At 39.6% G+C, this 23016-nt stretch overlaps 2 protein-coding genes across 3 annotated transcripts in view; one reads left to right on the top strand and one right to left on the bottom strand.

The window, feature by feature from the left end:
* The window catches only part of LOC111946955 (uncharacterized), a 60966-nt gene extending 43924 nt beyond the window's left edge, over nt 1-17042 (top strand). Inside the window, exons 2-5 of the mRNA XM_078941967.1 lie at nt 9083-9185; nt 9263-9420; nt 11475-11588; nt 15158-17042. Of these exons, the coding sequence (XP_078798093.1) occupies nt 9283-9420; nt 11475-11588; nt 15158-15400 (495 nt within the window). The 5' untranslated portion in view covers nt 9083-9185; nt 9263-9282 and the 3' untranslated portion in view covers nt 15401-17042. The remainder of the gene's footprint in view (nt 1-9082; nt 9186-9262; nt 9421-11474; nt 11589-15157) is intronic.
* LOC101162723 (ankyrin repeat- and BTB/POZ domain-containing protein 3-A) overlaps nt 1-23016 on the bottom strand; it is a 187369-nt gene that overhangs the window by 103835 nt on the left and 60518 nt on the right. The window lies entirely within an intron of this gene.

Here is a 23016-nt window from a genome sequence, read left to right as displayed (position 1 = left end):
TAGCTTTGTTGCCCTCTTGGACTAAACATGTCAGTGTTTTTCTTTTCTTTTTTTTTTTTTTTTTTTAAACCTTCAGTCATAAGATTGGAACAAAAAAACCCCATTTGGACTAATTCCAGAAGAGTCACGGCACAAAATCTGTGCCAAACCAAGCTGCGCCTGGACCACACTGTCACCACATCCACCACAAAGCAGGTGGCGCTGTTTAGTCCATCTCTCAGCTTTGTGTTTCTGCAAAGATTTCATCATTGGTTTAATCAATTTGAAGTCAGTGGGTCTAAATTTCTTCAAGAAACCTTTATTGACTCAGTTTTCTCTAAATGGACAAAAACTAATTTTATCGAGTGTGAAAACAAAGAAAATGTCGAGTATAGTTTTAGGTGATCAAGTTTCATCGTACGATAACTGCTTGAGTATCAGTCTGGTGAGAGCGCAGAGGTTTCCATGGAGACCTGTTGCAGTGTTTTCCCTCTCAGCTGTTGCTCCATCGTAACCCTCTGCATCTGGTCCTGGGTTTTCTCCAAACCTGCCCTCAGATCTGTTTTCATTTTCATTTCTTTTTGCTTGTTTTTTTTTTTACATCCAGAACTTTCTTCCCGGTAACCGCCACCATCTGTTCAGTCGCAGGTTAGCAGCTCCAGAGACCGTATCCTGCCCCAAGCAGAGAAAACCAAAAAACACAGAGGTTTCCCGCTTTAGCTTAGGAAATACATGAAAATAACGATTGGCATGTAAGCAGGCCCTTTGTTAACATTTATATTTGATTAAAACATTAAAAAAAAGTCATTGATCTCTTTAATTTACTCAAGTCTACAGTTGAATTTTCTTTCCTAATTGTTAATATTTAAAAACACTGAAGAGTTTTTCCAACTTTCCAACTCTTCTTTTGTTCTTGGACTTGGTTGTTCCAGGAATGATTCTCGTCGTTCCAGGTTCTCCTCGTGTCTGGTTAATATGAGGTTCTTTAAGGCCTTAAAGCTGCAAAAAGAGTTTTGACTCTTAAAATGAAACATTTCAGTACTTTGGTTGGTTTTTAAATTCATGAGAATTTTCACATCTGCACATGTCCGACAGTGATTAGGTCCGCCTGCAGGACTGAGGCTAAATTTAGGCCTTCCAGGTGAATACGGCCGAAAAATGGGCAAACCTGTACGCAACTGAAGTATCAAAAGCCCTCTGTGAGCCCGTAGAATGAAAACATCCATGCACGTTTTTGTCTGTGGCCGACAGGTGGTAGGGCACACTTCAACAACACGTAAGGGTGAAGTAGGTGAGACGCAGGTGTGCCGTACAGATTTTTGTTTTGTTCAGCCCCCAAATCCTGCACAAGGAGCCCATTGTTTATGGGATAAGTGTGCACTCCTGGCAGTGCAGCCTGACTGTTAGAAAGGAGGACATTAGTACAGGTGCATGTGACTAAGGCTTTACCAAAAGTAATAAATATAATGAAGATATTGCAGTTCATCTGCTATTAAAAGAGAAGTAATTACCTTTACTCGTAAGGCCAATCAGGTTAAAACATCTTTTCCAGTTTCTAGGGTACCATCTGTGTGATATTTACATTTGTCAAAACATGAGACCAAAATATTCACACACAAAAATCCAGAGTGGGTTTTGTGCAGCTCTGTGTTTTGTAGTTTCCTCTGTAAGTCGTCAGCTTTGCTGGTTTTTGGTCCCGCTGCGAGAACGCTGGCGCGTCTTATATAATGCTGAGCAAGCTGCCAGGTGAATTAGAGGCCGACGCTTGACGAGGAAAATGTTTATGGAGCTACGCCTCCAACAGACCCCCCCCACACACACGCTGGCCCGCAGAGAGAGGCGTCCTCAGCAGGGGTCAGGCCAGGTCGCCACTCCGAGGAGCCGGAATTTACCTACAAGCTTCCTTCCTCGACTCCTTCCAGACGGAGGGAAGGAGGCGGGATTCCTTCCGATTTCTGCCGCAGGCTGGAGAGGAACGGTCCATGAAAGACAGAAGAGGGAAGTAAAACTTGCTCGGAAGGTTTTATCCGGAGGGACCCCTGGCTTTATTTTTTAGGAAGAAAACAGTCAGTTTTCCAGAAGATCAATACCAAAATGATCACGGGCAGCTGTTTCCACACAGTGAAGTTCTCTGCCAGGAAGCCTTTGGTCCTGTCACTCCGCTGGATCCTCGCTTGACATGCAGTTGGTAAACAGCAGCAGCCTGAGCGCTCTGCAGCTCAAACCCCCCAGGAACTGATTCTGCACACTTTGGTTTCAAAACAAAAAATGATCCAAATCGGCGTGTCTTCTCAATGTCTGAAAATCTCCAATCCTTGCAGTCTAAACACCAGACCGGGGGGGGGATTTTTGGGGCCTGGGTTGAGGCTCCCTGCGCCCCTTTGAGCTCTGATTAGAACGGATCTGACAGGAAAACGTGTATGTGTTGGAGATAACAGCTCAGCATGTCGAGATTAAAGCAGATTTGTTTGCCACAGAGGGAATTCCAGAAACTTTACAGACACACAATGCCAAAAAAAATCAAACATTTATAATAAATGGGACGTAAAAACAAGGAAGAGTGGAGAAAAGGGAGAGAAATGGAGCAACATGTCAAACAGAGGCATCAAAAGAAAGAAACACTAGAATAATAATCAGCTCTTGCTAACAAGGCCAAGATTCTTTACTCCTTCCTAAAGTTTCCCAAATCCAGTAACTTCAGCTCTACTGGTCACTTTCTCTGTGTGTTTGTGTTTATTTTTGGTTATTTTCTTGATTTGCATCATATGCCTCAGAGAAAGGAAAATTCGGATTCTCACGTGTTACAATCCCAGCATTTGACAAAGAAACTACTCTTACTTTTAACAAAGGATGTTTGAATAAAACAGGCTTCCTAATTAAGATAAAACACTTGAGATTACCTTTCAGAACAAAAACTGTTAGAAATAGAATCTTTGATTCTTCTTTCATCACGTCCATGAAATGTTAATAATATCTTCACTTAACGTAACAAATAGAAGAATTCATAAACTTTAGCTCCTTTTACATCCGAGCTTTAGCTCCAATATTGACATTCTTTCAGTTATCATAAGTCTTCAACCGTTTGCACAATTATCATAATTTCAGGAGTCTGAAGCAGAGAAAAGTAGACTTTGAATTAAAATGCAACACTTTACAACATTTGTGTTTAAGTGATCCATAAAAATCAGCTGATTCTGAAAAGTGGCTTTGTAGCGGTATATCGGCGTAGAGCTACTTTTGTCAAGGAACGCGTGTTTTCTAGGTGTTGCCAGAGACATCTCTGGTGTTTAAGGGTTAGATTTCTGTTTGACAAAGCAGAGGAAGAGCAAATCAAGCTTTCAAAGTACAGTGGTCCCTCGTTTATTCCAGGAGTTACGTTCTAAAAATGACCCACAATAGACAAAACCCACTAAGTAGTTCACTTTATTTTTTAACAATATTTCGAGATGTTTTAAGGCTGTAAAACTTCTCACTACAGAAAAGAACATTTTCACATGTTTCTCTCTTATTTAAACTCTCAGTCAAGCCTTTGTAGAGAAATGAGTCCAGTCTTATAGAATAAAAAAACAAAGATCTGATTGTGATCAAAGATTTGTAAGAATTTGGCAAACTGACCAATCTGACAGACACAAATCAGAGGAAGTTTGAAGGAGCGCTAAACGGCGGTGAAGCTACTGGGGAGCAAGCTTTGCCCCCCCACCTGCCCCCAATCTCTGACTCAATGTAAATCCTCAGTACAAGCTTCATTAAATAAATCAAACTGTTTGAGATGAGCGACTTTGGGAGTCTTTCAGGCAGACTACTCTAGCAGTGTTTTCCTCGGTTGCTCCCCTAGGGCGGTTCAGTTAATCAACTCACCTGGTCAGCGTCCAATTTAAGTCCAGGTGTCCAGGTCTGCAAGCCCTGCGTTCGTCGCCCCACCCTCCTCCCCGGCTTCTACCTGTGAGCTCCGTTAGTGTTAGTTATTACCCAAAAGCTTTATGGAACTCTTGTCTCATGGAATTGTACGGAGCCTTATGCCAAAACTAAATATTTTTACTGCATGAGTTGTCTGACTGAAATACGTCTTTTTGATCCTTTCACTTCCACTCTGCTCTTCTCATTTGCCACGCCTTCCAAAGCCCCGCCCATAGAAGAATGTTCTAGCTCCGCCCCTGGCACTCAATATTATTTAAGGATGGAAAAACACCAAATGCAAACAACTAGATAATGCTCTATAACCGCTCCCCAACAGATATTCTTCCACAGTTAAATGGACACAATTTGGGGTGCTAGTGGTCTGGATTTTGTTTTCGGTTGGATGATGATCTCATGGAGCACGCTTATATTTCAAGCTCATTCTTGGTCCAGTTCCAATACGTTGTTTTAATGACGAGTTGGATTTTGTTTTTCTGGAATTTTTACATAAAAACTTCAGTTCTTGTCTTTAAAATAAAGTTCGTCGCAGAAGTTTGATGAACCCTGACCCTGTATATCCACCAGCCATTGAAAGTAAAAGCTACATTTACATAATGGAGGCAAACGTTTTAAGATGGACATGCCAATCATCTCCTAATTGAGGAAAATGAGGCCAAACACTGAGCTATTCGGTGACACATCTTTTATGTTTGTTCCATCCATTCTCCTCGTTTTTTTCCATCCATTGTGTTCTCCTCCTTGAGGTTCATTTGAACATCTGAGCCTCAGACAATGATGGGTGAACTGGAAAAAAAAAACTCAGAGGATTTATAAAGCTCTCCGACTTTATCAGCCATGCTACCAGAAAAGATAATCGTAATACAGAGATAAAAAAATGCCAAAAGCAATAAAAGTTGTGGCGGAAAATCGCTTTGATTGATGGAATATGATGAGCTGCGCAATTTACAGGGTTCATCAGACACTTCACGCCAAAGAAGGTAATGTCAGGCAACTTAATATCCCGAATTGTGGTTTCGGAAAACAAATGGGAGCATCTGATATTGCCAAATGAAATGTCAGGGATGGGATGAGACCTGTGGTGGTGGTTATTAAGCATGAATAATTAACAGAGAGGCTGACAGGTGTGGAATAACAGAGTGCGATAACCAACCCAACGGAGAGCGTGAGAGGAAAATGAGACGGGCTCGTACGCACACAGCCTTCATGTGACACGCTGCTGACTTTTCATTTTCTCACTATGATTTAACACACCAGGTCTTGTACCGGGCGTAAAATGGTTCTCGGGGAAACCAGAGCAAAGCTACTTTTTTTGTTTTTAAATCACAGCCTCAACAAAAACACTTAAAAGTTAGTTCTCTCTAGCAATGCTCACATCAGTACTTGCTTATAAACCGAGGTTTATTATTTAATGTTTGTTCATTTTCCTTTTTTTATAGGTCTTCACATGCACTCCTAATCTAATAAATTGTATTTAAAGTCAGTCTTTACCACAATTAGTTAAATAAAAAAGCCATTTAATTAAAAAAGTTCTCCACCTAAAATGAGTAAACTGGTGTTTTTTAACTCTAAGACTTTTTCAAGGATCTTTTAGTGTCTGAAACCATAAAGCTCCACATTGTAGAAGCTCTGACCAATCTGCAGCTCCACAAACAGCAGGTTTGGGGGCTTCTGACGTCCTTCTGTCACCACCGGCTTCTAGGTTTTCAGCTTGTGCAGCAGTAAGTCCACCCTGGGATCACAGCAGGCAGACAGGCTTTCTCTCCTAACAAGCAGCACTAAGCCTCAGGTACCCATAACCCTGTTTGCCCTCAGACTCTGCAGAGCTGCTGCATGACAGAGAGTCAGCCAATGTCCACGCCACACCAGCTTATTTGTCTTTATTTCCAAGGGTTAACAAAGGAAACCAGTGGTTTACAAGCCTGTCTTGTCTGCACAAACAACCCGTCATTAAAGCAGAATGATTAGTGTTCCTTGGTTGGTTTTTGAAGTGGATAAGTGCGGCCTTATGTAAAACAAATTTACTTCAAGTCTTGCTCCATTCAGAGATGCAACAGAATAACTGACAAGGCCGTTCAAGTCGATTGAATTCTGCCAGATAGCAGCTAATTAACAATCAGCACTCTTTTGTACAATAATCCGATAAGGAGGTCGCTGCTAATCCTGCTATTCCACAAATAAAAACCACTGCAGTCACTCAATGACCAGGAACCTGCACTCTCTGAAAGTTACATGCCATGAAATTGTTCTGACATTTCCCGACTCAAAATGAAATTTCTTTCTTTTCAGACTGTCTGCTATTTTGGCTGCAATAGAAGTGAACTGTGTAACAAATGTTCAGTTATAGGAATTTTAAAAGAACATTTTATTACTTACCAAAAAATGTGAATAATTATGATTACTTATACCCCAAAAAAATGAATATTGTTTAATTTTATGTTAAAAAAAAGGGAAAACAAAATCCTGTGCTGCCGTGCTGATGCCACAGAAACAAGCAAGACAATCTGGAATTGTTAAGTACAATACAAGTGATTGACAAGTCTGAAACAAAATTTAGCACTAAAAACCCTCCTCCCCCCTCTTTTTATACAGTATGGTGGGTAATACCGTGTACGGTATCAGTACCCATCTCTAGTGCAGACATAGCTAAAGCAATATATAGAATTTGTTAGTTCAAACTGACAGTTTTTTATGCTTTACTGTCAATCACCCCTAAAACCAATAGTGTACCGATGCAGACGTTTTGTTTTGGTCACAGTTAGCATTGAGGCTAACACAAATCACTTCATATTCAAACTCAGATAGGCTAACATTCGAACACAGACAGATAAAACAATTTAAAAGACGCTGGCTTGCTGCTTTTTAATGCAAAAACAAGCAAATCCGAATTGCTTCCTCCGGCCCTTACATTTATCCGTCCAAGCGGACTGATATGGAAAAAATAGTGTCTTCAAATTTGGATGTTAATACCACTTGATGACATCATCAATGGTCGACGGTCATCTACATTACAGCGTAGCTGCCAGCGCTTGGAAACTATATATTAACATTGGTTTTATAACTTTAAAAAGTCACACAAATGTAAACTTCTGTGCTTTAAGAACTGCAACTAGATATGTGGGATTAATAAAGTTCGTATCTATCTTTAGAGCACCTCCACAAGAAGAAGCACGTTTCTCGATGCAGATCCCCCTTTGGCGGAGGAACAGCCATCCCAAAGTTGCAACGGCTCCTCCTTAAAAAAAAACCTTTTGGACTCCACTACAGCTTCAAACACCTCAGCAAGTGGAGCCATAGGGAAGAGCCATAGGGGTAGGGAAGCAATTCGGATCCAGCCTTTTGAAATTTTGTTGCTTATCATAAGCTGGTAATGGTTCACCCCCTAAAGCGAAGAGTGGGAATGGCATTGTGGTGTTTTGAACAGAGGCTGCAGTTCCACTTTTGAAACACTAGTGGCCACTGTTTTTGTAAAAATGACACATTCTGCTTTAAGTGTAAATTAAAATGTGGGTGGCCATGGTGCAGCGGTAGGGCGGTCAACCCATGATTGTAATATTGCAGGTCCGATTCCCGCCTTGCACGCCCATGAGTCGATGTGTCCTTGGGCAAGACACTGTGCTGTACCCCACCTTGTCTCTGGTGGTAGGTTGGCGCCAGTGTTCAGTAGCGTAGCCCCCAGTGTGTGAATGTGTGTGTGACTGTGACTGTAAAGCGCTTTGGGCCTTGTAGGTAGAAAAGCACTATATAAATATACACCATTTACCATTTTACCATAAAAAAAGAACAGTTTACGTACAAAGAACCAAGTATCATTTAGCTAAGTGTACATCTAAAATGAGCGTTTAATTCAGCATTTTCTTTTGTAGTTATCTCCCTGCACTGAAGTTTATTCCTTCAAGTAGCAGCAGGATTACACAGACGTACTGCCATGGACGGCTGCAGGAGGAAGGAGCACAGACTCATAAAGACATGTCGGATCCAGGGCCAGTAGGCCTAAGGGGAAGGGAGAAGAGCCCCGTGGAGTGGCAGGGATTCCCCCATAATGTGTGACCGTAACTGTGGCTGACAGGAGCCACTGAAGCCGGGGCAGTTCAGGACACCAATGCTTTTACTTTTCCCTCCGCCATCAGCAGGAGTTACATCTGGTGGCACCTCAGGCCATCCCTGCCTGCAGAAAACCTTCACCTCTGCCAAGAAAATCTTTCAAAAGTTTGCAACTTTACTGCTGTGAGCCTCAGCACTTTTATGAAGCACTTTAGAAAGAAAATCGGGTTTTAAAGACGCTGTCAACAAACTGCCATCGTTTGATATCGTTGCTGTGATATTGCAGTCTCTGGGAGGAAGGGCAAAACTAATCAGCACTTTTCAAAGAATAGTTTTGAGTGACGTGAGTTTCATTTTTATTGATGGTGTGTCGGCCAAGCGCCAAACGCAAAACAAACCGATATATTTGTTAATCAAACGAGCCATTTTCTGAGCTGACCTACAGAAACCATCAGGTTTGGGTGTCTGGCTTAAGACTTGACATTAGTTTTCTAACCTAACTTAGTTTCTTTCTATCCTCTGCAAATTAGTTACAAACTCCCCCAACAATCTGCTTAACTGCCAAATTTGTTGAATAGTGTAATTCAGAACTTTTACATTTGTACACTGAACGTTTAGTTAGTTTACTTCAATAAAATGTTACTTTATGGGACAAAACGGCATAGTGTTGTAAAACAAGTCATTAAAAACGAATATGTGTAATAATATGTAAAGTTTTATCACATTATTGGGTAAAAATGAAATAGAAAAGACAAAAAAAAAACAACATATATCTTTCAATATCAGAGGTGGATAAAGTCACCAAAAATGTACTCAAGTAGGAAGACATTTACTTTAAAATGAAGTTACTTAAGTTGAAGTGAAAAGTCATCGAAACACGTAAAAGAAAAGTCACAGTTAAAAAATTACTAAAGTAGTAATAGATTAAACTCATTTAATTGTGTTTTTTCATCAATTAAAATTCCAGTATTTTCTGATATTTAGTTAGAAATTGGACATTTTTTTAAACTGTTGTCATCCACTTGTTTCTATTAGTCACAACAAGGCTTTGGCTGATGGATAGAACAAATTTCTGCTGACATTTCAGTCTATTTTGCTTTATCTTATTTAAGATTTTGCATCCAAATCCTTCTTCTTTTCCCAGTTCTGTATTGTCCATCTAGACCCTGGAGCAGACGCGCTGCAGCTTCGGTGGACTGAATCACAGCTGTCCAGCAGACGCCGTCACTCCTGTGCTCGGCTGGCAGGTACAGTTCCGAAGACGGATGAACTGTGAAAGAGAGGCCGAGTTGAACGGTGCGGTCGATGTGTGTTTTTTCTCCAGGCGGTGCACACCCCAGCCGGATGGACGGAATGATTTCTGACATCACAACTAGCCCAAAATCCATAAGCGGGCCTGTTTCCTCTGTGGTCATCTCGGTGCAGAGGCTCATTCTCACTGCTGATTATCAGCCAACGCCGCGGCGGCGGGGTCGAGCTCAGGTTAATTGCACGCTTCAAGGCGAGGTCTTATGCAATAATTATGTTTATTTCTAGCTTGTATACAAAAAGAATAAAACATCTATGAATTGTTGTGCGACTGAGTTTCACAGATGGCCAAGACGGTTTAAAATGAAGCATCTCTGAGCTTGATTTGGTTGTAATTACTGACAGCGGGTGTTTTGAACCATTCTGATAAGTCGAGGGGAAACTCCACACACAAACACAAATAAGCCAGTATATTTGGGGCAAAACCCATCTGGGCCAACACTGAAGCAGAACAAATTATGCAAACGAAGCTATAAAAGATTCATTTAAGTTGAGCAGCAAATAGAAATGAGTCATTTGTACCTGGCACAAATGCAAAAGTGTGTCTGCATTTTAAAGAACTCAAAATACTGCAGGGTGACAATGAAACCCTCACTTCTGAACACTTTAGCATAGCTGAACCTCCGGAATCACACTTATTACAAAATATGAGAACATGCCGTGACGTTCCAGAGGTTTAAACCAAGAAAAAGACCAAATGTTTGAAATAAAATCATGTTTTTAGGAATATTTGCTCTTTTTTAACTAAAAAAAAGGTTTAGGGTTCAATTCGAAAGTCGTCCCTATAAACAAACGATTGAAAAATGTTACACATATTTAAAAACTGCATCTAATTTGTTTATGAGGAGTTTGAATGATCATAAAAACAAAATATAAGGTGCTTAAAACTTTGCTGCTTTCTAAAAAAAGAAAGTGCTAAATTGAAAATTGAAAAATGTTTCAATTTTAAATATGCAACTTTAATCTAAAGATTTTTTTTTAATCTGAAATGGAATTTTTGATACAGAACTGCTTTTAGTTTTACTGAATAGAATTTTTGGTTTTATGAATGTTATTTCCATTCATAATTATACAATTCTTTTGAAATTAAGAAAACTGTTTTGTATGTAAGAGTTAAAATTTAAATCAGAAATTATTATAGTGAATCAGAAAATCATGTAAAAATAAACAAAGAAAAACCTTCATAAATCTGAATATAGTGGATAAAAAAGCTGGGGATGATCATTGACAAAATAAAAACTGAAATGAAGTTTTTATTCTCTTACATAATAAGTCATGTCAGTGGACAGACAAATTCAGGATTTCTTGTTTTTTAAGGAAGTAGTCTGACACTTCCAGCAGTTTGGTTTAAGTTGTTTTTATTATTTTTTGTAAACATATTTTTGTTGAAGATGTAAATAAAGGAAAATAAATCAAAAAATCATCACAAAATTAAATATTATTTCATGCTTTCATGTTTTATAGCTTTAGAAAAGTTTAAAGATGCAGCTGGATAAAACTTTGTCTATGATGCTGTGGCCAGCAGAGGGCGCAGTGGATCACATCCTGTTTGGTGTTTTGTTTATTTTTCATAATAAACAAAGTTAAATTCCTGTTATAAGTATTAGATATCACTGAAGGGTTTAGTTCTATTTTGTCATAAAAGTTGTCGGGAAGACGTTTCTGTACCCTTTTTGTGCCATCTGACTTTCCATCCAATCAAGGCTGCTAGCAATGCTAAGATAAATGTTTGGCTAAGGTTTTAGCTTTTTAGGTTGCTACTTAGCGCGTATGCTATAATTCAAATGAATGCCACATAAATTCTTTATTTTACGTGTTTTGCTTGTCATTTGTGCCAGAAGTGCACTGTTATACACATTTTTAACGTAATATTTTTGAGCTAAATGTTAACATTAGCATGCTAATCAGTCATGTGACCACCTCATCCTGCTGCTGCTAAAGCCTCCAAGATCTCCTGGTAAATGTAAACATTAACTTCTTGGACTGATTTTATGAATTTTGTTTTTTTATTTTCTACTCTTATCTATTGATGCAAATATTCATCAGACCACCTTTGCTCCATTACTTTAATTTAAGCATCTACATAAAAACAAAAAATAAATAATTTTTTTACAGAACCGGTGGATAAAGCTCCATTTTTATGGCTCAGATGTGTATTAATTTAATGGAGCATCTCACTGTCATCGTGATTTAAGATAATAAATGATATTTCTGTACTTTTTAATCAGATTTTGCTAAGGAAAGCAAATGACGGACTGGACGCCATGTTGTTTCTGATCACATCTGCTGGAACAACTTTTTATGGTGAAGATCATCGCAGCACCTCTTCAGCCAACAGAGAGGTCAGTTAAAGCTTCTGCTAAAAATATTGAATTGGGGGAAACATGTGTTTGTTTGCCAGGGATCGCTGGTTCCACCTATTCCAGCATGTTTGATCGATACAAATTCATATAATTGTTGTTCACAGAAACGTGTTGGTCGTCTCATTATTTGTGAGATACAAACTTTTGTTTTCGCCGGTTGGTTTGTGATGTGCAGCTGGATGAAGCTCAGCTCAGTCACAAATCAATATAAAAAATAAAAACCAGCACAGTGTTCACCTGGAAATATAGACTTCACATTTTGTCACTTTATCCTGCAGCTCAAATACTCATGAAAAGATAAATTATTGTGTTGTTGCGATACAATGGCAAAGACTGGAACACATTCAGACAAAATATTTTGGTCATTTACCCGTGATTATACTCTTTTTAATCAAAAAAAAAACCTGTGTCGTTTTCTAAAACATAGTTTCTGCAGAGTGGCAGGACTTTATGACATTAGAAATTTGCTTTTGCGTTATGGGAACAGAGCAACACCGCCCCTTCCCTTCTGCATTGCAGAGATCTCTCTGTTGCACACTCTCCTGCTAGCTTACAGCCCCTCACACCCCCAAGCTAGCATTAGCAGTGCAACAGAAATGGTGTTCAATGTCAGAGCTACCCAGCAGTACAGCTTAGATTCAGATACCAACTCAGACGAGGAAAATTAAGACGTACATGGATCTATCTGCATATTTTCTACATCACTAATACAATTTAATCAAATTTAAAGCCTAATTTTATTAACTTATGTCCTCCATCATCAGAAAAAAAACTACGAAAACATTAAAAACACCAAAAACTCAATTTTCCTTGTCTTTAAGATTCAAATATTTGCCTTTGACTGTATTCTGCAAATTTGCCACTAGGTGTCCTGCACTGGCATTCACCTTTATGTTCTGCAGTTAAACTAAATCTGTGGTGATATATTTTTTTGGTGTCAGCCACAGTGATTAGTTCTCCTTCGAATGAATGACTTTCTGATCACTGAGATGGGACAGGTCAGAGTTTATTGACCTCATTGTCAGTCAGAAGACTCAGTCATGACTCTCAGAGGCAGAGAATCCTCATTAATCCCCGAGCCGCTGCACCACAGCCGTCTAATTCATTGCAAGGCACACACAAGATCCCTCATTCCTTCCTTCGGAGAGCAGCAACAGTGATGCTGATCACTTTGATGCACTGCAGATACGCCAAGCAATCAGAGGTAATGGCCTTCTTTTATTCTCCTAGCACTTGTTTGTTTATTCGTTTTGTTTTTCCGTCAAGTATTCTGTCGTGATCCAAACGTGAAGGGGTGGGGGTGGGGGTGGGGGGGGGGACTGCGACAAATTCTAATTCAGCCCCCTGCATCAGCGCCTCTCTCCAATTGATCCTCTATCTCTCAGCTGCCTTATCTGCCGGTTCGCTTGTCTGAAAAGTGAAAAAAGCTGCTTTAGTATCCGAGGATAATGCAGAGAATGGAAAAGCTAAGAGGTGCAATCAGAGGAGGAGGAGAGACTCTGATGGGGAACCAAGAAGTTTAAGCTTCATGGGCAACGGTTGGATTCAAACCAGCAGGAGGCTTTTCTTTATCACGGTGCAAAGTCTGAGATGAAGATGAAATGCGTCTTCTCGCAGCTGCCGTAAACATCTGCTGCTGGGTGGCTGAGGGGCCATTTGAAATGAGCTTCATGTTTTATTTTTTAACCAATCATCCACTTCACAAGACAACAAGAGCTGCATTGACAAATAGTATCCAATCCTTTTTCTTTACAGCCGTCCCCCCACTCATCTGGATGAAGCTCATCTGCCTGACTATTTAAACATGTAGTTGTAGAGTTAGATAAGTTCATTCTTCTCTAAGAGTTCTGGTACATCGCCCGTCCGTCCTGGGGTAGGATCCCTCCTCCATGTGATAATTATTGGACTGTATAAATAGAATTGAATTGAATTTATTGAATACAGGAAGTCTGCGAAAAAAAATTGGCAAACCTTAGACAAAGGTGGTCCGCACAAAATATCAAAGTTGAAAATATACATGCATATTTTTTTCTTTGGGTGTGCTGCTATTGCGACAGGTTGTACCGAACACTTATGCAACATGCAGAGGTAAGTTAGAGTGAGTAAATAAATGAGTTTTTTTGATCCCCCACCCAAATCTTGCAGACAGGGGCTATTAGCACTGCTCACATGGTAAGTTGATGCTCTGTGTCTGCAGCCTGACCGGTAGGATATTAGAAAAATTAGGACATTTTTTAGTTTTTGTGGATGTGCGCCCGTGTCTCCCCTGCACAACTGGCGCATGCAGTATTTGCGTGGTTAATAAGGGGTCAGGACTCGGACCTTAACGACTAAAGCGTGGCATGAGGTCACCGTACGGACAGCATCCCCTGTACGTCATAAGCACATGTAACACATTATCCTTACAAGTACTTCACAGTTCTACATTCAATCATGCAATGGTTCATTCCATTTCCATGACGTCCCTTGAAGAGGCGGCACAAGCCTCAAGAGAACGGCAAGACACACCTGCACTCCCCTTAAGATGCGGCCGCTTTTCTCTATGACCCTCCACGGGCTGGACGACCCAAGAACCTGCAGCACTCGTACGGGTCAACCCCTCGGACAGGTGACTAAGGTTTTAAAGGTTAAAATTGTGAGTTTTTTTTTTATTATTACTGATTAGGCCTGCACAATAAATTGCATATTTATCAATATCGCAATACCAAGCTGTGCGATATTCATATAGCAAAAGTTGGCAAAAATTACAATAAATGGTTACCTTAAATATGCTAAAACAATCTTATAGTAGCTTAAAGTACTTAAGAAATCAAAGAAATCCCTTTATGCGTTTGACCAATCGCATGGACTCGTTTACATCATTGACCAATCAGATGGAGCTCTTTTATGGTAGACGTTCGCCTCCTATGTAGACTGTAGGGTCATTTGAAATATAATTTAAGTTATGTTGACTCTTATTTAAATTAAACTGTTGCTTGAAATAGATATGATGTTTTGGGTTGTTTTGCTGTTTGTTCATGTATTGCAAGTTATATCGTCATCGCAATATTGATCACATATATCGCAAATCACGAGTTTTTCTCATATCGTCCAGCCCTATTGATTGTTAAAGATATTAAAAAATGTAGGTTTTGTTTGTCATTTAAATATTTGATCCATGTAGTTGGTAAAAAGCAGTCAATTGGACTTGGTTTAGTTATTATAGTTTATATATTTCATTAATGTGTATTCTTTTAATTGATATAATTTCCCAGTTGAATTATTTTTTTTTTTTTTTGCTTTAGTACTTTGGTGGAATCTACACAGAATCAAATAGAAAAAGATCTTCAGCATCAAAATATCGCAATTTTAATGGGAATTGTCCAATTTGTTTCCTCCAATTATTAAACTTGGAGCTCACACATCTAAGCACATTCAGATCCTACAAGAACCAAACAGAAAGGAGAGAAACCAGCAGCAAAGAAAAGCTGAGAGCAGATTTTTACGGCTGTGTTAAGGTTTGAAATGTTACATGAATGTGATGAATGTGAGCCTCTGACCACACACAGGTCCTGACAGAGCTGACCTTTGACAGGACAAAGTGGCTCAGAGAAACCGTATCACCTGAGAGGAAACCCCCCTTTGGTTTCACCTCCACGTCCAAAACAAGGAGCTGGAACACTCGCTTGGTTTCCACAGGAAGGACTGATTCTAATAAACCCTCGTTTCTCTTTCTGAAGACTTATGAGAGTCCATCTGTAAAATCCATTTCTTGTGTCAAACTGGAGAAAGGCCACGAGGAACTGCTTTAACCTTCTTGCAAAGGATTTCAAAGCTTTGTGATTAAAAAGGACAAAAACAAACGGACGTGACCTACAAGCATCAAGGAAGACCTTCTGTAACGTCAAGAAAATGTAATTTTTAGAAGAAAAATGGAAGACAACAAGCAGATGTCTTTATGTGTAGATGCAGCTGAAAGATGGTTCCACAAAAACATTAGCTCTTGGGGGGGGGGGGGGGGGGCGTAGATGCTCACTGCTGGAAGTGGTTCAGATGTCTGCCTTTCCTCAACAGGAGCACTTATGCAATAATGCCCTGTCCTGACAGTAATGAGAGAAAAGCAGAGTCCAGAGGAGACGTGTGTGCCGAGCATGGTCCAAACACGACCTCTGCGCTCAGCTTGGCCCTCTCTGCTGATGTAAGGAAAGCAGACAGCTGGACTTAGAGCCGAGCCAAAGGGAGGAAACATCTCTGAAGTCGGCCTGCAAGACGGTATTACCACTGTTTCAGGAGAAATATCAATACGATTTCAACAGCACACTTTACTTTAGGACGTTAACCTGATTTAAGGGGACAGTCAGCCCTGAGATGTACTTAAAGATATCAATAATATCAATGTTCAATTACCAGATTTTATCAAAAATGAACTGAGAATTGTAACAAATAATAAGCAACAGAAATAAAGGCAGGAATACTAAGAGTTTATACTCATTCACTGGAGTTTTGTTTTTTATCAAGGTAAAGTGGAATAATAGTTAGGATGAAATATATTTTAAAAATAACTGAACTCTGGGCTGAGAAGTAAGAAATTGTGTTCTCTGATCACTTTGGTTTTGAAAATGCCTCCAAATGCTTTAATTTCTTCAAAGAAGGGTTTTAAAATAATGTTCACTAATATTAAGAGAGAAATTCCCGTAGGAAATGTTCTGTTTCTATAGTAACAGCAGGTGTCTCAGATTCATGTGGACTCAGCTGTATACTTAGGTACTATAATAAGACAGCAGATTAGTTTTTAAAGTGCAAAAGAAATGTCAGAAAATGTTTCAAACTAAATCTAGAACTGGAAAAAAAACGTGTTTGTCATTTTTACAAGTTCAGTGTAATTCCCAGTAAAAATTAAGCATCATGCCAAGATTTAGTCTTTTTGGTTTTGCATTTTTAAAATGCCTTTTCAATGTATGCTTTTCACAGACTTTCTTCCAAAACAACGTCAGTGTCTTTGCTGCCATCGCTTAAGCTTCAAAAAGGGTCGGAAATGTGAACAATTTGTCTGTTTTATAGTCTGTTTGAGTAAAAAAATAGCTGAAATGTTATCTCTAAAATGTTTTGAATGTGGAACGACTTTTGGAGAGATTATTTAGAATCAAATTTGCTGCGGCCTTCTAACAGCAAGTGTCTGGTGTGGTTCTGTAACATCTGTACAGTTCTTTAGGACTGAACTTTAAAAAAAAAATAATATAAAAATAATCTGCAAATTTCTTCAGTCTTTCTAAAATCGTGTCATCAGGATACTGACTCTTTTCGGGTTTATTTTACATTTTACTTGTCAAGAAGTGAATAAAAATTCTCAAAGCACCTTCAGCTCAATAAAGTAGTCTCAATACGACTTACATTTCCCCAATTATGTCATTTATGATTGTTGCTCCTCTGTGTGCTCTAATTTATTCAAGAGGTTACATTTAAAAGCAGCAGGAGCCATCGTCCATCCAGCTGATTCATATTCTAAGGATATGGATTCAAGCAGTTGGTGGTCTTCTGACTAGTACTTCGCCTCAGCCTGGCCGACCCCAACCACACACTCTCCATTAGCTAATTACATCTATCTGAAAGACAAACGCACAAGTCAGACCGTGTGCTTCTGAGCAGAGGCTACGTCTCGCTCAGGCTCTCTGCTGCACCAGTGAAACCAAAAACCACAAAACGTTGTGCATGTGACTATGCAGAATATTAAAAGTAATGATCAATGGAGGTGGAGCTGAGCCACACTCAACCTTCTTATGCGGTGTGACGCTCGAGGAAATGTTAACCTTTTGCAGTTCCTCGGGGATCGAATGATTTACGGCTTTTAATGTGAAACCTCAAAATATATTATGTTAAACATCCTCCAGGCCACCAAGGTCACAGACACGCCTTTACAGTATGGCGCAGGAGTAGGCAAAAAATCTTTTGTTGTTTTATATCTAATAAAATACCATATTTTCTGGACTAATAAGGCTCATCAGATTGTAAGACACACTGTAATGAATGGTCTTTTGTCATAGAGAAGGTGCACCGGACTATAAGGCGCATTAAGGGAGACAAGAGTCAGAGATAAATCCGTCAGTCAGACTTTATTAACTGCCTTCAGAGTAATTCTAGAACTTATTTGAAACACGCTACACGTTAACCACGATGGTGTCAGAAGTGAGAGCTCTGTCCCCACCTCTGGTTACCAGCGGGAGCCGTCCCCAGAGTTCCAGCCACACTACAACTCCCAGCAACCCCAGCACACACTTCCTGGATGCCGCTCTGCCTTCCTTACTAAGCGTTATATCTGGACCTGATCTTCTGTCTCCTGACCCTGTTTCCGACTCAGTTTGCCTGCCGCCTGCGCCGACTCTCACCTGGATCTTGACTACGCTGTTTCTCCTCTGATGCTCTCATGCCTGCCTCTGACTCCTGCCTGCCTGACCCTGATTTAGCTTTGCGGACTTTGTGGATAATTATGCTAATAAACCTGCTGCAGTTGGATCCAGCCTTCTGCCTGTTCTTGTGACAGGCAGCGTGTGCAATTCAATTCAATTTTATTTATATATCCCAATATTTACAACAATAGTCATCTCAATGGGCTTCATACCGGTTGCTATGTAATAAACATGAGTCATAAAGACATAAAATTCAAAAGGTAATGGCTAAACTAAACTAAACAGACTAAACTAACAGGTGTTGTTACGGGTTTTGATGCATAACATCTGTGACTCCCAACCTTGTTAATAACATGTAAATAAAAACACAATGCGACATCGCAGCCTTGTCAGCACATTCGCAATAAAACCCAAATTTGATTGATTGTAAAAAAAACAGACAGAACACTGTGTACCTCTCAAAATCGCTTCAGCATCAGTAAACACAACCAAGATTAATCCATATACTAGGCACTTCAGTTTACGAAACACAGTCTATTTTTGTTTAAATTAAGGCTTTGAAGTTGCCCCTTAGTGCGGTCAATGGAATTTGCAAAACTGACAATGGCTTCAAACTGTAAGGGTTAAAATGGGCAAAAAGAGGGAGTTACAGTGTTCTCAAGTGCAAGTTGGGAGGAACATTGTGCAACTGTTTATTTATGGTGCCACGAACCGCAGTGTTGTTTCAACGTGTTGGAAAATGATTTATCACCTCCTACAGCAACTCAACATGTCAATATATATTTTCAGTTTCACACCAGACTGCATCAAGCATCTCATGTATGGATGTCCAACAGGCTGCATGTATTTAGTGTTTGTTTGCATAGAAAATATATTAATTTTCATTTTGTGGTCACTGACTTTCACCTAACAGTCATTTCTAGCAAGTGTGGTGTTTTTTCTGTGACTCTTCGACTTGGATGTTAGAGACTGAGGTAAACTGTAGGGTATTCTGTAGTTTAGAACTTCTGAGATGCATAGATTGGGTTGTTGGCTAATAATGGAAAATCAATGTTCTGTTCTTGAACGCATTTTTGTGCATTAACCAACAACTGTTTGTACTGCTTGAAGTACAGGTGAGTTCTTTAAGTTTCTAGAATGATGAGTTGTCTGTGTTTGGATATATCTCTTAGAAATCTGTCTTAAAGTTTATTTTCATGATGGTTCTGGGTCTTTTTTCTGTCAGATTTCTATAGGAGCTCCTGCCCTTATGTGTGGAAATGGCCGAAAAATGGTCAAAACTGTACGGGACACGCACTTAGCCCATATAAAACATCATGGTCATAGACCGCTCAGTGAACTCGGGAAGTGAAAAAGTTCATGCACATTTTTTTTCAACGGGCATGCTGCCAGCGACAGGCCGTAGTGAACACTTAAACAACAGTAAGGGTATGTACGACGCAGGCGTGTCGTACATATTTGTCATTTCTTTGGACACAACCTAAATTCTGGTGACTTTGTCAGGAAATCGTTGGTGCTGTTCACCTGATAAGTACATACTCCTCGGCGCCTCTCTACAACCCGATCCTACATGTATACCATATGGTGAACAAGAATGTGAAGATGGCTCTTTTCTACAGAACCAAATGGTCATACAGTGTTTCTGTCCGGTGTGTTTTTGGTTTTTTTTCTGGCAAAAAACAACAACAAGCCTCTCCCTATGTTTTAATACTTATATACAAGTCATAAAATATTACATAACTCTTCTATCAGACATCCACTGCTGTCCTCTGCACCACAGCCGCTCCTAAAGGGGGTAGAAACATCATCCCATAGAAAGAGGCGACTTAACCTTTTTTGTAGATTTTATTGTTTGCTTACAAAAGTTCCGGCCATTTCAAATATAGCGTTTTTGATTTCCAATGTGAGTAAAAGTATTGAGTTATCTACAGGCCTAAAACCCAAAAACCCACAGAACTCTTACAGTTCAAGCGCCCTCTTATAGCTAAAGCGCTGAGCATTGGTTTTACAGTATGGGGGCTTTTTCTCTGATGAACTTTTAAGAGAGAGTATTTCTAAGTCTTGTCCCAGGGTATAGCTGTTTTCATCTTTCTACCCTATCAGTATTACACTTTGCTTGCTTAGGCTGGGAACATCCTGTTTTTTCCCTGGGTTTCCACTTTGATGATGCGTGTCGCCAGAAGTCTTTATTTGCAGTCTCCAGGGTCTTCGCATGATGTGTTTCACAAGCAATTCTTTCTGTTTTTTCTTTGTGGCTACCATACACACGTGCATACTTGTACTTCTATAGCTGCTAATGTAGAGATTTCTTTCTATGATAAATGGGCTTGCTCCATTCATCACACTAATTTTAGAAGAACTCCAGGCCTGACTCAGCCTATTGTGATACCTGAGAAAAGTAAAACATTTGTACTTTAGAAAAAAACTAAACAAGAAAAAAAAGGTAGTTTTACAACCGTGTCATTAACTATATTCACGATTACAACTGTAAACAGCTACTTAAGCCATTTTTATTTTTTGCAATTAAACAGTTTTTTTTTTCATCCCAGTCTTTGCCTTTCTGCTGCTGCATGAGCTCAGTCTGAAAGCAAATGCTGAAACAAATTTTCACACAATGAGCCGATGACCCCATTTTATTGCTTCATCAAAGCCAATTCCTGCTGCCGTTTGAAGCACAGTTGGCAATTTGAAATGATGGCCAGCTCACAATGATGCAGGAGGATGAAAGTCATTATTCTGTCCCGGCAGAAAAGAATTAAAGCAAACATATGGAAGAACCAGAACCAATCGTCCAACACAGCTGCAGAGAATTCCCACCAGTAATTATAAGTGTTTAAAAAATGATGCTGCATCACAATCATCAACATCCTTTATCCTTAGTTAGGTTTGATGCACACAAAAGTCAAAAGTTTGTGTGACTGTGAGCATTAATTGATTTAGCTGTAAAAAGGCCAAAAATAAAAATGAGTGTATGAACACTTCAGACAGAATCCCACTCCAATCATCTAATAGTCTATTTTAAAGGAGTTCCCGTATGATGATGCCATTTTAAATAAAATAAAAAATATATCTATATCAGAGTTGTGGGTGGAACTGTTGTCCTGTTGCAACCCCACCCCCCTTTCCCTTCCCCATTGCTGAGAGCTCTCTGGTTACACGTCTCCTGCTAGCTTAAAGCCCCTCACAACCCAATCTAACATTACAGGTGCCACAAAAACGGCGAGCGATACTGGAGCAATCTAAAATGGTTCTAGTCGTCTATAAGCGGATGCATCCAAAAGGGGCGGAGCAGGGACCTCGTGGTATTTTCTACGTCACAAATACAATCTTATTCAATTTTTTCGTCTATCCCCGATTCCCGACAGTTTGAATAAAGAGAACTCACAAATGCTATTTTAAGTTTAATTTTCTTTAAATATGTCCTCCGTTATCAGAAAAATGTTTTTTACTGAAGTGGGTCTTTAAATAAGTTATACAATACAAGTTAAACAATAGGTTATCTTGTAAAAGAAAGTTCTGTTAAATAACAGATTCACAATCATTTGGACTTTCTTGGAATAGCCATCAACAAACGCACCTTGTAGTTCCAAATTCATCTCTTTCAGTCAGAGATCACAGTAAAAACACAAAGCTTTGCATCAATGCTCAAATGCACAGTTTTCCATCACTAAATAGCTCCTGAGTCTGAACTGAAATTTATGGCCAGCTGCTGCGAACAGAGTCCAAACTCTGACATTTTCTACAACTGTGCACATCTGATTGCAGGCCAGCACAAAGCTCTGATATTTCAGAGTAGGTCTGACTTTTTAGAGAAGAGCACAAGAACAGAAGGCTATATGTGACCTACAAAGAAGCTGCATAATTGCAGGTTTCATGAGGTCAACAAAGTCCAAATGCTAAACGAGATTTAGTGAAGTACATATGTAAAAACCGGTTAAAAAGTCTGCTTTTCCACTGGCTTTGAAGCTGAAAAACAGTGTAAATGTTTCACAAAAGCTCAGATTTGCTACGACAGACTCCAAAAGTTAATATCAGAAAGAAAAGAATGACCACCCAAAAGCAAAAACAAGGTGGTAATGAGAAATCACACCTTCTGGACTCCTAAAAGAACAAATATAAGGAAAAAAAACAGCTGCAGTTTGGTAATAAGATGAGAAGACAGCAGGGAAAAAAATTAGCGCCCTGCTTCCTCTTATCTGATACACAAGAAATATGTGTTTGCTTTTTATCCCGCCAACCTCCCAGCAAAGACACAGCCAGAACATCCACTGGCTGCAGGACAATTGGAAAACAGCTCCAATTTCCTAACTTGTTAGGATGCTGCAAATTGTTTGCATGCTTGGCAAGCAGCCTGAGTCGGTGCACTGCGAGTTAAGGGGGAGAGAACACACTGAGACCGATGTTAGCTGGAGCTTACCTGTAGTGGGTGGAAGACAGATGAGGTCCAGCAACATGGAAAGAAACAGAGAAAGACAAGAGTTACTGTGTTAATATGGACACTCCTGGATCCAGCAAAAAAAAACACAGACGGAGAAGGTGGTAGTGCAGATGGAAGCTGTGATGCAGAATGCATCCGATAATCAACAAGAAGCGTAAAAAGTATCTGCAGATCTCGCTCAAACAGCCATCTGAATTCATTCATTGTCTTCCAAGTCAAAGGCCCCACAAGGGCCTGCTGGTAATTATCTCTTCATTGATATCCCAAGCATTAGTGTCTGATAGATGCATTGGCTTCCTATTTAAAGCCCCTTCAGGAAACTATTACACTTTATAATCTGAGCATAGAGATGTTCCAGTCATGACAATCAATTAATTCCCCTTCTTCCAATTTACTTGTAATTATTGCTAAAGATGCTTGAAGGATAATGCTAATCTACAAAGTATTAGACCAAACAGATTTTTCCTGTGCTGGGGGGCGCATGGCCATTGGACCGGAGAGATGAAATGGAGTGCTTCATAAATTACTAAATCCAAAATATCTGTCAGTATCTTGCGAGGTTTTTCTTTGGATTTCTTACATTTCC

Source organism: Oryzias latipes, chromosome 23 (genome assembly GCF_053564925.1).
Source record: "Oryzias latipes strain Hd-rR chromosome 23, Olatipes_Hd-rR_3.1".
NCBI lineage: Eukaryota > Metazoa > Chordata > Actinopteri > Beloniformes > Adrianichthyidae > Oryzias > Oryzias latipes.
Note: the sequence above shows the minus strand (reverse complement) of the source record. Positions and strands in the feature narration are given on the sequence as shown.